Source organism: Cyclopterus lumpus, chromosome 18, assembly GCF_009769545.1.
Source record: "Cyclopterus lumpus isolate fCycLum1 chromosome 18, fCycLum1.pri, whole genome shotgun sequence".
Lineage (NCBI taxonomy): Eukaryota > Metazoa > Chordata > Actinopteri > Perciformes > Cyclopteridae > Cyclopterus > Cyclopterus lumpus.
Window position 1 is genome coordinate 955,001 of NC_046983.1, and position 14,056 is coordinate 969,056.

At 46.6% G+C, this 14,056-nt stretch overlaps 3 protein-coding genes across 9 annotated transcripts in view; 2 read left to right on the top strand and 1 right to left on the bottom strand.

Moving 5' to 3' along the window:
* Positions 1 to 3,319, top strand: part of LOC117748080 (F-box only protein 41-like) — a 19,231-nt gene extending 15,912 nt beyond the window's left edge. Inside the window, exons 16-17 of the mRNA XM_034557703.1 lie at positions 22 to 137; positions 2,507 to 3,319. Of these exons, the coding sequence (XP_034413594.1) occupies positions 22 to 137; positions 2,507 to 2,569 (179 nt within the window). The 3' untranslated portion in view covers positions 2,570 to 3,319. The remainder of the gene's footprint in view (positions 1 to 21; positions 138 to 2,506) is intronic.
* Positions 3,320 to 3,541: 222 nt separating this feature from the next.
* On the top strand, positions 3,542 to 7,471 carry si:ch73-269m23.5 (ceramide-1-phosphate transfer protein). The gene is made up of 5 exons (XM_034557438.1): positions 3,542 to 3,954; positions 4,686 to 4,741; positions 4,990 to 5,171; positions 6,775 to 7,116; positions 7,217 to 7,471. Exons 1-5 carry the CDS (start codon positions 3,864 to 3,866, stop codon positions 7,443 to 7,445), a joined length of 900 nt encoding a protein of 299 aa, XP_034413329.1. The 5' UTR covers positions 3,542 to 3,863; the 3' UTR covers positions 7,446 to 7,471.
* A 24-nt stretch (positions 7,472 to 7,495) lies between these two features.
* Positions 7,496 to 14,056, bottom strand: LOC117747912 (zinc finger protein 169-like). 7 transcript variants are annotated; one of them, XM_034557423.1, is made up of 10 exons: positions 13,773 to 14,056; positions 13,445 to 13,525; positions 13,089 to 13,236; positions 12,838 to 12,962; positions 12,524 to 12,765; positions 11,613 to 11,899; positions 11,274 to 11,458; positions 10,956 to 11,191; positions 10,578 to 10,696; positions 7,496 to 10,448 (listed from the first exon to the last, which is right to left on the bottom strand). In XM_034557423.1, exons 1-10 carry the CDS (start codon positions 13,975 to 13,977, stop codon positions 9,296 to 9,298), a joined length of 2,781 nt encoding a protein of 926 aa, XP_034413314.1. In that variant the 5' UTR covers positions 13,978 to 14,056; the 3' UTR covers positions 7,496 to 9,295. The 7 variants fall into 7 exon arrangements, with proteins under 7 accessions (XP_034413314.1, XP_034413313.1, XP_034413312.1 ...); XM_034557422.1 differs by having other exon boundaries at positions 11,613 to 11,811; positions 11,860 to 11,899; positions 12,524 to 12,962; XM_034557421.1 differs by having other exon boundaries at positions 12,524 to 12,956.

The following is a 14,056-nucleotide window of genomic DNA, read 5'->3' on the forward strand; positions in this document are numbered from 1 at the left end:
CCTATCAATGCGTCTCCTCAGGTATGTGTCGCAACATCAGATCCATAACCGTGGAAGTCGCGGGGTCGGACTACTTTGAGGAGCCGGACTCTCAGGAGGCCCGACGTCTGTTTGGAGAAATCCTCAACACGCTGCAGGTTAGTGAGGTCCCACGCTGCTCTCTGATTGGCTGCTTTGAGACCACAGCACTCTGTTCAGGATGACGTAACACTGCTGTCAATCAAACGCAGAAAGGGACACGCCCCTCCAGCCGTCTACGAATGAAGATGCATTTCTGATATTTATATTACTGTTACTGGTTTACTAGTTTACTGTTGGTTACTGGTTTACTGTTGGTTACTAGTTTACTGTTGGTTTCTAGTTTACTGTTGGTTACTAGTGTACTGTTGGTTACTAGTGTACTGTTGGTTACTAGTTTACTGTTGGTTACTAGTGTACTGTTGGTTTCTAGTTTACTGTTGGTTACTAGTGTACTGTTGGTTACTAGTTTACTGTTGGTTTCTAGTTTACTGTTGGTTACTAGTGTACTGTTGGTTACTAGTTTACTGTTGGTTACTGGTTTACTGTTGGTTACTAGTTTACTGTTGGTTACTGGTTTACTGTTGGTTACTGGTTTACTGCTGGTTACTGGTTTACTGCTGGTTACTAGTGTACTGTTAGTTACTAGTTTACTGTTGGTTACTGGTTTACTGCTGGTTACTAGTGTACTGTTGGTTACTAGTTTACTGTTGGTTACTAGTGTACTGTTGGTTACTAGTGTACTGTTGGTTTCTAGTTTACTGTTGGTTACTAGTGTACTGTTGGTTACTAGTTTACTGTTGGTTACTAGTGTACTGTTGGTTACTAGTTTACTGTTGGTTACTAGTTTACTGTTGGTTACTAGTTTACTGTTGGTTTCTAGTTTACTGTTGGTTACTAGTGTACTGTTGGTTACTAGTTTACTGTTGGTTACTGGTTTACTGCTGGTTACTAGTTTACTGTTGGTTACTGGTTTACTGTTGGTTACTAGTTTACTGCTGGTTACTAGTGTACTGTTGGTTACTAGTTTACTGTTGGTTTCTAGTGTACTGTTGGTTACTAGTTTACTGTTGGTTTCTAGTTTACTGCTGGTTACTAGTTTACTGTTGGTTTCTAGTTTACTGTTGGTTACTAGTGTACTGTTGGTTACTAGTTTACTGTTGGTTACTAGTTTACTGTTGGTTACTGGTTTACTGTTGGTTACTAGTTTACTGTTGGTTTCTAGTGTACTGTTGGTTACTAGTTTACTGTTGGTTACTAGTGTACTGTTGGTTACTAGTTTACTGTTGGTTACTAGTGTACTGTTGGTTACTAGTTTACTGTTGGTTTCTAGTTTACTGCTGGTTACTAGTTTACTGTTGGTTTCTAGTTTACTGTTGGTTACTGGTTTACTGTTGGTTACTAGTTTACTGTTGGTTTCTAGTTTACTGTTGGTTACTAGTTTACTGTTGGTTACTAGTGTACTGTTGGTTACTAGTTTACTGTTGGTTACTAGTTTACTGTTGGTTACTAGTGTACTGTTGGTTACTAGTGTACTGTTGGTTACTAGTTTACTGTTGGTTACTAGTGTACTGTTGGTTACTAGTGTACTGTTGGTTACTAGTTTACTGTTGGTTACTAGTTTACTGTTGGTTACTAGTGTACTGTTGGTTACTAGTGTACTGTTGGTTACTAGTTTACTGTTGGTTACTAGTTTACTGTTGGTTACTAGTGTACTGTTGGTTACTAGTGTACTGTTGGTTACTAGTTTACTGTTGGTTACTAGTGTACTGTTGGTTACTAGTTTACTGTTGGTTACTAGTGTACTGTTGGTTACTAGTTTACTGTTGGTTACTAGTGTACTGTTGGTTACTAGTGTACTGTTGGTTACTAGTGTACTGTTGGTTACTAGTGTACTGTTGGTTACTAGTGTACTGCTGGTTACTAGTTTACTGTTGGTTACTAGTTTACTGTTGGTTACTAGTGTACTGTTGGTTACTAGTGTACTGCTGGTTACTAGTTTACTGTTGGTTTCTAGTTTACTGTTGGTTACTAGTTTACTGTTGGTTACTAGTGTACTGTTGGTTACTAGTTTACTGTTGGTTACTAGTGTACTGTTGGTTACTAGTGTACTGTTGGTTACTAGTTTACTGTTGGTTACTAGTTTACTGTTGGTTACTAGTTTACTGTTGGTTTCTAGTTTACTGTTGGTTACTAGTGTACTGTTGGTTACTAGTTTACTGTTGGTTACTAGTTTACTGTTGGTTACTAGTTTACTGTTGGTTTCTAGTTTACTGTTGGTTACTAGTTTACTGTTGGTTACTAGTTTACTGTTGGTTACTAGTTTACTGTTGGTTTCTAGTTTACTGTTGGTTACTAGTGTACTGTTGGTTACTAGTGTACTGTTGGTTACTAGTGTACTATTGGTTACTAGTGTACTGTTGGTTACTAGTTTACTGCTGGTTACTAGTTTACTGCTGGTTACTAGTTTACTGTTTTTGCTCTTCAGGTTCTTCAGAAACGTCCTGGACTCTGTGACGTCCTGCAGGTTAAAGCTGAAGGACTCTGCTGACCTGAACACACACACACACACACACACACACACACAGACAGACAGACACACACAGAGACACAAACACACACACACACACATATTGTCCCAGAACTCTGGCACTACAGTCTCTAAGGAGTTCATGAAATAAACAGTTAAATCTGAATCTCGTTACTTTAAAGGTGGAACCTTTAAGGTGGAACTTTTAAGGTGGACGTGTAAAGTTGCTCCAACAAACCAAATTCTTCTCTAAACCTTTTACACAAACTTTAAGTCACTTTAAAGTGTCACAAACTATTTTTCTACCAGCTAAGTCTTTTTTCACTGTACGTAACCAATCATCTAATGTTTAATCAATCCTGTCTATTATTAATATTCATATAAGCCTTGATTCATTCCTATTGATCCGATCTAACTTAAAGCCCTCTTCTCTCCGGTTCATAATTAATATCATAAATACTTTACTCCTCTAAAAGCTTTAAGAAACCTCAATGTTGGTCTTTACATTAAAAGACCTTCTTTTAGTCGTAGAAACCTTTATTGTTCCTCGTCTCACTGACAACAAGCACACACACGCACAAATAGAATTGCACATTGACTCACACACCAAAGACACCAATAAGTCAATAAATTAATAAGTCAATCAATCAATACGTCAATCAGATGACTTGTTGATGACAGAGTGAATCCATCATGTGTCTTTCAACGTCTTTATGAATATTTAAAGTTGCTACTTGTTTCATTTGACCATCAATAAATAATTTCTCCTCAGTTCTGACTTCTGTCATTAAAGAATCACCTACTGTTATTACAGACACCTGAACTCACCACAGACTGTCCTACTGTTATTACAGACACCTGAACTCACCACAGACTGTCCTACTGTTATTACAGACACCTGAACTCACCACAGACTGTCCTACTGTTATTACAGACACCTGAACTCACCACATTGAGGCTAAAACCTTGAGGAAGTCGTTTAATGGTACTTAAATGTGGCCTTGGTCCTGTGTGTATGCGTGTGTATGTGTGCGTGTGTGTGCGCGTGTGTGTGTGCGCGTGTGTGTATGTGTGTATGTGTGTGTGTGTGTATGTGTGTGTGTGATAACAGGCTGAGATAAACAGGACGGGGTCAAGTACGAAGGTCACGCTGAGTGTTTGCAGCAGCGGGAGTGACAACAGACGACCTTTAACCCCAACGAGAGAGAGAGAGAAGTCATTGAAAGCATTGTTTGTTAAACTGAGGAGCTGAAGGGAAAGTGTGTGTGTGTGTGTTTTGTTTAAGTGTGTGTGTGTGTGTGTGTGCGTGCTTCACATGGTTCCCCTCAGACGAATGACGCTGCTTCGCCTCCTGCTGCTGGCGGCCATCTTGGCTCTGCTCCTCTTCATCAGCTCCTTGTGGCTCCGTGAGTTTCCGTCATGTGGTCGTCGGCCATCTTGGATACTATAGAGTACATTTACTCAAGTACTTAAGTACCAGCATGAGGTACTTGTACTTCATACTTGTACTGTGTCCTGATAAACAATATATTTATTTTCCTTCTTAATCCTTTGAAGTAAAAGTACTTGTTTACTTTTAATACTTTGAGTACATTGAGTGGATAATACTTTCACATCCTGGTATTAGAACTTTTACTTCTGCTGTTAAAGTTCAGTGTTTGAGTCATTACAGTGAGGGAAATATTCACATGCGCCCCCTAGAGGTGATCACATGTAGCGCTTATTTCTTTATTATTTTATTTTTAATAATTATATTTTTAAAAAGATTTTTAATAATATTTCTGGGGAGTCAATTATGGGAATAAATAATAAAAAAACATTTTACTGGATCATTAGCGATCATTTCTTTAAACTAATAAACGTTTAATTTAATTATGAAATGTATATAAATAAAGTTACACATGAATAACAGCCCTTTGGACTCCTGACCGTTACAAAAAAATTACATAAATATAAATAAATAACTATTTATCATTACATAAATTCATCCAAATATATAAACAGATGTATGAATTAATAAATAAATACACAAACATAAAAATCTAAAATAATAATAATAATAATAGAGGGATGATACATCTTTAAGTAACTCTCCTTGTTTCCTGGTTGTTCTCCGTGGTTCTCCGTGGTTCTCCAGCCCAGGGCGACTGTGGCAGCTCCTGGCAGCCGTGTTTGGCTCTTTACCATCAAACGGTGAGACAAACACACGTCTGTGTTTCCAACCTTGTGAGGTCTCAAACTCTGTATTTATTTATTATGTAATCAACTTATTTCATTATGCTTCATTAATTAAAGTTAAATTAAAGTTTGAGGGGAAAAAAACTTCCTTTTGTATTATTTATTAACACTCAAAACCTTTTTATTCAAATTTAAAAAGGCTACGTAAAACTTCTCAAACCAATAATTTATATATAAAAAGGTATACATATTTTTTCCTTCAGTCCGAGCCTCCATTGGTTCCTGAGGAGGGGGCGGAGCCAGCACAAGCCCAGCCCCTCAAACAGGAGTGTCCTGGCCAATCGTTTCAGGCATGGCGTCTGCTGCAGTATTTAAAGTCCTGCCTGGCGAACGCCGACGACGTCCTGCTGGAGCCGTACCTGCAGAGCTGGGATCAGCTCCTCAAGTATGCCAACAACAAGCTACAGCTAGCAGCCGGTTAGCTTAGCATAGAGACCAGCTAGCCTAGCTCTGACCTCGATAGAGATTTAGCTACAAATCAAGAGAAGTAGACTTCTATACAACCAGAGGAGTCACCCCCTGGTGGTCAGGAGAGAGAATGCAGCTTTAACACATTAAGCATAGACTTCTATACAACCAGAGGAGTCGCCCCCTGGTGGTCAGGAGAGAGAATGCAGCTTTAACACATGAAGCATGGACTTCTATACAACCAGAGGAGTCGCCCCCTGGTGGTCAGGAGAGAGAATGCAGCTTTAACACATGAAGCATAGACTTCTATACAACCAGAGGAGTCGCCCCCTGGTGGTCAGGAGAGAGAATGCAGCTTTAACACATGAATCATAGACTTCTATACAACCAGAGGAGTCGCCCCCTGGTGGTCACTAGAGAGAATGCAGCTTTAACACATGAAGCATAGACTTCTATACAACCAGAGGAGTCGCCCCCTGGTGGTCAGGAGAGAGAATGCAGCTTTAACACATGAAGCATAGACTTCTATACAACCAGAGGAGTCGCCCCCTGGTGGTCAGGAGAGAGAATGCAGCTTTAACACATGAAGCATGGACTTCTATACAACCAGAGGAGTCGCCCCCTGGTGGTCAGGAGAGAGAATGCAGCTTTAACACATGAAGCATAGACTTCTATACAACCAGAGGAGTCGCCCCCTGGTGGTCAGGAGAGAGAATGCAGCTTTAACACTGAATCATAGACTTCTATACAACCAGAGGAGTCGCCCCCTGGTGGTCACTAGAGAGAATGCAGCTTTAACACATGAAGCATAGACTTCTATACAACCAGAGGAGTCGCCCCCTGGTGGTCAGGAGAGAGAATGCAGCTTTAACACATGAAGCATAGACTTCTATACAACCAGAGGAGTCGCCCCCTGGTGGTCACTAGAGAGAATGCAGCTTTAACACATGAAGCATAGACTTCTATACAACCAGAGGAGTCGCCCCCTGGTGGTCAGGAGAGAGAATGCAGCTTTAACACATGAAGCATAGACTTCTATACAACCAGAGGAGTCGCCCCCTGGTGGTCAGGAGAGAGAATGCAGCTTTAACACATGAAGCATAGACTTCTATACAACCAGAGGAGTCGCCCCCTGGTGGTCAGGAGAGAGAATGCAGCTTTAAGACATGAATCATAGACTTCTATACAACCAGAGGAGTCGCCCCCTGGTGGTCACTAGAGAGAATGCAGCTTTAACACATGAAGCATAGACTTCTATACAACCAGAGGAGTCGCCCCCTGGTGGTCAGGAGAGAGAATGCAGCTTTAACACATGAAGCATAGACTTCTATACAACCAGAGGAGTCGCCCCCTGGTGGTCACTAGAGAGAATGCAGCTTTAACACATGAAGCATAGACTTCTATACAACCAGAGGAGTCGCCCCCTGGTGGTCAGGAGAGAGAATGCAGCTTTAACACATGAAGCATAGACTTCTATACAACCAGAGGAGTCGCCCCCTGGTGGTCAGGAGAGAGAATGCAGCTTTAACACATGAAGCATAGGCTTCACTCTTCAAATACAAACTCTAAATCTCTTTTAGGTTCATGGAGTCTCTCGGGACGATGGTCGGTTTCTTTTCCCACAAGGTGAAGGAAAAGGTTGTGCTGATACGAGAGCTGTCACTCAAACTAAGCCTGGAGGCTCATGGGAAACTTCCGCCCGAAAGCTTGGTTCTTCCTCTCGAGGCCGATCAATCGGTTCGCTCCATGGTGGAGGCGGAGCTTAAGGCGGGCAAGGTGAATTTCTCGCGGCGTACGGAATCGGGCTGCCGGACGCTGCTGCGGCTGCATCGATCTCTGCTGTGGTTGAAGCTCCTGTTGGAGGGTTTGGCTGAAGGACCGGACGCCGACGGACAATACAGAACACCTGGAGAGCTGAGCAGGTAGAACCTCATGCTAACAGGCTAAAGCTAACAGGCCATGACGTCATGCTAACAGGCTAAAGCTAACAGGTCATGATGACATGCTAACGTTTTCCCTCAGGGCTGCCTACATGGTGGCGTTGGCCCCCCACCACCCCTGGGTGCTCCGTCAGGCTGCAGAGTTCGTCTTCCTCGCCCTCCCGGACCGACGCTACTTCCTGCAGCTGGTGTGCGTTCGCAGCCAGCGGGAGGCCACGCCCATCCTGCGCAGCATCATCGACGCACTCGCGCTTGTCCACGTGCAAACTCAGCGAATCCTCGCCGAACACGACATGCTGGAGCTTCCCTGAATGCAGCACGACGACGCCCTAAAAACACTATACGAAATAATACGGTTAAAAACGTTTAATTGTATTTATTGTTCGGTAGATTTGGTTCTTAAGTGACACAAATATTCTAAAATAAAAGGTTTAAAAAGTCAGAAAAGGGAGGAGGTATTCAGATCCGTTACTACAATAAGTGAAATACCGCAATAAGTGAGTACTAATACCACAAAAGTCCTGCTTCAGTAAAAGTACATTAACAACATTCAATCTGGAACAACAGCAGAAAAATAGCATGAAAAGAAAACACTCAAAGTACCTCAAACTCGTAGTAAAAGTACTTTGTATCGTCGTGACTTTGAAACCAAATGCTGCATTCAGGGGCCATGTGGGATTTTAAGGTGTTCTGATGTCAAATTCATCAAGGAAGCAAATTTATAGAATTCGATTAAGAATCATTACAGTTCAAACGGCTGATTAAGTCAATTTAAACGACTCAGTTTGAGGGAACATCACATTTCCCACTTGCCCTGAATGCAACATTAAATGTACGCCCTCATGAAAACATTAAACTAATTAAATAAAAACATTAAACAGGAAGTCAAGTAAAATAATAAAATAAATAAAAAACGCTAAAGTTGATGAATTTCCTGAAATATTTTCATTATTAAGACCGTTGATTACTTTTATATTGATTAACTAATCAATGAATTGGTCCAGTTTTTAAAGAATGTACGTTCTTTATCAAAAGTGTTTGATAATTTTTTTTGTACCTGAACATTTTTTGGGGACTGTTGATCGTGATCGGCTGATAATCAATAGAAATAATCACATTTATTATTTGTAGTCGCCAATTAAGTTCAAACCAGCAGGAGAGATTATGATGTGTTCAGTGTAATCTAGTAAAATGTAGTGTTGGTGATGAACTAGAATAAATCCAGATGAATTATTTAACTCTGAGCTCATCGTTACACTTCATTAACAATAATGATGACAATAACAAGAATGTCTTTTTATCTTTAAAGAACAAAGTGAAAGGAGAACATTTAGAGTCGTGGACGGCCGTCGGTATCGAGAGAGTTCCATTTGCTCTGAACCTGTATGAGTTCATGGTGCGTTCAGGGACGGGTTCACATTGTTTTCAGGAACAGGTTCACGGTGCGTTTTGGGACAAGCTCACGGTGCGTTCAGGGACGGGTTCACGGTGCGTTCAGGGACGAGCTCACGGTGCGTTCAGGGACGGGTTCACGGTGCGTTCAGGAACGGGTTCACGGTGCGTTTAGGGACGAGCTCACGGTGCGTTCAGGGACGAGTTCACGGTGCGTTCAGGAACGGGTTCACGGTGCGTTTAGGGACGAGCTCATGGTGCGTTCAGGGACGGGTTCACGGTGCGTTCAGGAACAGATTCACGGTGCGTTCAGGGACGAGCTCAGGGTGCGTTCAGGGACGGGTTCACGGTGCGTTCAGGGACGAGTTCACGGTGCGTTCAGGGACGAGCTCACGGTGCGTTCAGGGACTGGTTCACGGTGCGTTCAGGAACGGGTTCACGGTGCGTTTAGAGACGAGCTCATGGTGCGTTCAGGGACGAGTTCACGGTGCGTTCAGGAACGGGTTCACGGTGCGTTTAGGGACGAGCTCATGGTGCGTTCAGGGACGAGTTCACGGTGCGTTCAGGAACGGGTTCACGGTGCGTTTAGGGACGAGCTCACGGTGCGTTCAGGGACGGGTTCACGGTGCGTTCAGGAACAGATTCACGGTGCGTTCAGGGACGAGCTCACGGTGCGTTCAGGGACGGGTTCACGGTGCGTTCAGGGACGAGTTCACGGTGCATTCAGGAACAGGGTTCGCGGTGGTGTCGCTTTGAGGTGCCGGTGCGTTCAGGAACAGTCGTGGCTCCTCATGTGCGTCTTCAGGCAGTGGCTCTGCGTGAAGGCCTTGCCGCACACGGAGCACTCGTAGGGTCTCTCCCCGCTGTGCGTCCTCATGTGCACCGTCAGGTGCTCCTGGCGTGCGCACGGCTTCCCGCACACCGTGCACACGTACAGCTTGATGCCCAGGTGGCTGCGCACGTGGTTGCTCAGGTGAGTCTTGCGCTTGAAGAAGCGTCCGCACTGCGAGCAGCCGTACGGCGCCTCGCCCGTGTGCACGCGCGCGTGCGCCGTGCGCTCGCCGTTGGACACGAACCCTTTGCCGCAGACGGCGCAGGCGAACGGCCGCTCGCCGCTGTGCGTGCGCACGTGCGCCTTCAGGCTGCAGTTGGACAGGAAGGTCTTGCAGCAGACGTGGCACAGGAATGTGCGCTCGCGCGCCGCGTGCGTCTTCTCGTGAGACTTCAGCGTGCACGAGAGCTTGAAGCGCTTCCCGCAGACGCCGCAGCCGTGGCGGCGCTCCCCGGAGTGCGTGGCCTTGTGCCGGGTGAGCGAGCGCAGGTCGTACAGCGACTTGCCGCACACGGAGCAGCGGTACCGGTCCCGGCCCGCGTGCGCCTTGGCGTGCGCCCGTAGCTGCGCCTGCAGGCCGAACGCCTTCGGGCAGGCGGCGCACTCAAAGGGTTTCTCCTCAGCGTGAACCCAGCGGTGGTTGCTCAGGCTGGACGCGCGGGCGAAGGCCTTGCCGCAGACGTGGCACTTAAAGGGCCGGCTCCCCGTGTGGAGGGGGGCGTGGCTCTGGAGGCCGGCGGCGGTGAGGAAGGACTTCCTGCAGTGCGAGCAGTCGTGAGTCTTCTTGTACGTTTTGAGATGTCCCTTCAAGGCGTCCGCGGACTCGAAGCGCTCGCCGCACACGCCGCACACACCGCCGCGCGCCTCGTCCACGTGGCTCCAGGCGTGTTTGACGAGACTGCCGGTTACCCGATACCCGAACCCGCACACCTGACACGCCGTCTTCTGTTCCTCTTTGGCGCCTCCCTTCCTCTTCATCTTCCTCTTCGACGACTCGGGTTCCCAGTCGCCGTCCTTGTCCAGCGCCTCCGTTTCCACTTCCTGTTGGTCTGACGGGACGTCTGCTCCGCTTCCCTCGGGTTGAACAGCGCTGTGGACCAAGAGCAATAGATTAGTAATCAATATCGAATACTAATACACAGTAATACTTTGAATTAATACCAATTAAAACACCACCTCTGAATTAAGAAGTACTAGTAGAAAGTTATTTTTAAATTACCTGGAGTCGAGCTTGGCTTCATCGCTCTTCATCGTGGTGCCTTCATCGCTTCTCTGTGAAAGGTGAAGCTCCTCCTCCTCCTCAGGCTCCTCCTCCTCAGGCTCCTCCTCTCTGGTCTGCTAGAGTTCACGTTTAAGGAAACAGAGGCCTTAAAGGGACAGTGCACCCAAACTACATGAGCTCACGGTTCCTGCTGGATAACTTTAAGACAAACTGTCCCTTTAAGAGAAGATCAGTCAGAGGAAGAAGTATCCGGCTGCTGTACTGCAGTAAAAGTACTAATACACACTTTGAACAAGTACAATATGTACCTCTGAGATGTAGTAAGTAGCTCGGCTGCCTACAGAGTACGAGATGTACTAATACCACAGTGAGTACCTTGACTCTGATATAGATCAGGGTCTTGTTTCCGGGGGACCTGGTCCTGAAGATCTCTTCGGGGGTCAACGTCTTCACCTGGAGCCTCTGGAGTCTTCGGCTTCTGTCCGACTTGAAGACGTCAAACGGTTTCTGAGGCTCCAGCTGAGGGACCCGGGACCTCAGCAGGAGCAGGAAGTCCTCCTCCCGGAGTCCACGAGGACACCTCACCTCCTGGACCGGGTACTTGGTCAGCACTGAAATGGAGGGGGGGGGGGGGTGGTCAGCGGGGGAGGATCCGGATCACCTGAGAACCTGAACCCCGATTGCGTCGCTCACCTTTGTGAGGCAGCACGTTGGACCGCAGCCCCTCCAGGACGCAGACTCTGAGGACGTGGTGGGTCGGCTCCTCCCCAAAGCGGGGTCTGCCCCGCCTCCTCCTGTCAAACGGCACCGAGGGAGGCGATAACCTGGAAGACTCGCCGGGGGGTTCGCCAACCGGTTTGTCTTTGAAGCTCCTCCTACTTTTGTCAAAGAACCGGCGATTAAATCTTTATTTTCTGTCGTCACTCTTAATAAAAAATTTAAAAAATCATTACAATCCGGTCCTTGAACGCATCACGTGATTTTATTTTTCACATCTCATTCAATATCTCAAAATGTGTCTGTGCACGTTACCCGGTGACGGCTTCGGTCTCATCAGCTGATGTTGTAGCACCGGGTCTCTGGAGACCAGCACCGGGGGGTCTCTGGAGACCAGCACCGGGGGGTCTTTGGAGACCAGCACCGGGGGGTCTTTGGAGACCAGCACCGGGGGGTCTCTGGAGACCAGCACCGGGGGGTCTTTGGAGACCAGCACCGGGGGGTCTCTGGAGACCAGCACCGGGGGGTCTTTGGAGACCAGCACCGGGGGGTCTCTGGAGACCAGCAAGGTCTTCAGTGCTGCTCTGAGGATCCTCTCTGCTCTGAAACAGATTTGAAAAGGGAAGGTAGCGCCGTAGTAGCACTTTAGTAGCACTTAAATGTCTCTTACTGATAGCACTTTGTAGTTTAACTTTATTGAAGAAATTGTACTTGCTAGATTCTTGTTGTTCTGAGTTTGGACTCATGGTTTAATTCACTTATTGTAAGTCGCTTTGGATAAAAGCGTCAGCTAAATGACATGAAATGTAATGTAATGTTCAGATAATTTATTCTTTTCAAAGCAACATGTATTAACGTCTATCTGACGTTATTCTGTGGAGCTGCTGCAATGTTAGCGTAGCTTAGCACGAATCGAACCAAGCTCCATTCAGGAACAAGCATTTTAAAAGTCGTTTGACAGACTCAACTCGTATGTTAAATATAGTGAAATAATTCTTAAATAGAACTTAGATCTATGACATTCGGACGTTTTACCTTCGAAACTGACATGGAAGTAAGCGTTTGCGATGTTAGCGTAGCTTAGCATCGATCGAACCAAATCCATCGGAAAACATTTTAAAGTTCTTTGCGCGTCTTTTTGCATTCAGACCGTAAAAACACGACTTCCCACTTTAACAAATCCATTTGTTATCTGCTAATGGTGTGTTGATGCGTGACTGTAGTACCTTCAGTCGGAGGTAGAGGGCAGAGTTTCCTCCCCCGGAGAGCCGGATGCTCCTGCAGATCTCCTCAGGCGTCAGCGCCTCCACCTTCAGAGGCTGAAGCGTCTTCGTCCTGTCCGACGTGAAGACGTCAAAGGGGTTCTGGGCCTCCAGCTGAGGGAAGGTGGACCGCAACAGGGCCAGGAAATCCTCCTCCTGGAGTCCTCGAGGACACCTCACCTCCTGGACCGGGTACTTCTTAAACACTAAAAGCAGAAGAAGAAACACATTATTTTGACCGCGGTTGTAACGACGCTCTTCAATCTTTGGAAACAAACCCGCGTTCGAGAGCACGGCGGTCCGAGAGTCCTCCAGGACGCAGATCCTCAGGACCGTGTCGCTGGTCCGAGGTCTGCCGGGCCTCCTCCTGTCAGACCGGTCTCGGGGGGGAATTAACCTGCAGCTGACAAAGTAAAGACAGGGAACTCATTGCACTCGTTACACATTAAAACTGGCACGAGCTACGCTAACTGGCATGCTAACGTTATGCTAAGCTAACTAGCATGCTGGTGCTGCCGGTTTTGGTCACCTGGGGGAGGTCTGATAATCCGGGTCCTTCAGGTCTTCTCGTCTCCGCCTGGAAGTCGTCGCCGCTCGCTGCCGCTCTTCATCGTCACCATCGTCTTCGTCCTCGAACCACAGCAGGCCCAGACTCCCAGTGTCCTCCACAGACTGTTCTAAAACCAGTTCAAACCAGTTCACTTCAACTGGACATTTAAAGGAAGTACTTCTACTGACAGTATTTTTTATTTGTGGTACATTTACAGAGTAGTATTGGTACTTTAAGAGTATTTGTACTGCAGTAAGAGACCTGAATACTTGTGTATTTACCTAGTTTTGAAGGTAATACTTCAGTAATATATATATTGATATAAAGTAGCTTACCTGCCGGCTGCTCCTCCTCTTCCTCCTCTTCCTCACCCAGAACCACCACCTCGTGGCCTTCCTCATCTTCCGGAATCAGAGCTTCGTGTTTCACACCAAAAAGGAAAAGAAAGTTAAAAGCCGAACAAAACCGAAAGCGACCGGAACCACCCGAAGGTGAAACCCCGGATTAGCATATCTTTTAGTGACATCCAATCAAACTCTATGGAAACGGTTTGCGTAAACGTATTATTGCGTAATATTGTCAAAGAAACGTTAAATGCGCCGTTTATTAAACCGGAAGTCAACAAACGGTGCGAACCCGGACGGCATTCCGCCGCCCACCGACCTGTCCTCTCCGGCTGCAGCAGCCGCTCCAGCCGGTGGAGCTCGCGCCGGAAGCCCGCCGCCTCGTGCTCGTAGCCGGCCACGGTCCTCTCGACCACCGCGAGGATCTCGCGCGCGGCCGTCGTCATCTTCTCGGCCACGACGCCTCTCAGGATCTCGGCCTTGGTCACGTGGTCGCCGCCGCTGCTCCTCGTGCAGTAGAACATGGTTCACTTTGGTCCGCGCGGCTGTGAAGCTCGTGCACAACAACAACAACAACACGGCGCTGTTCCGGGTTGTGCGGCT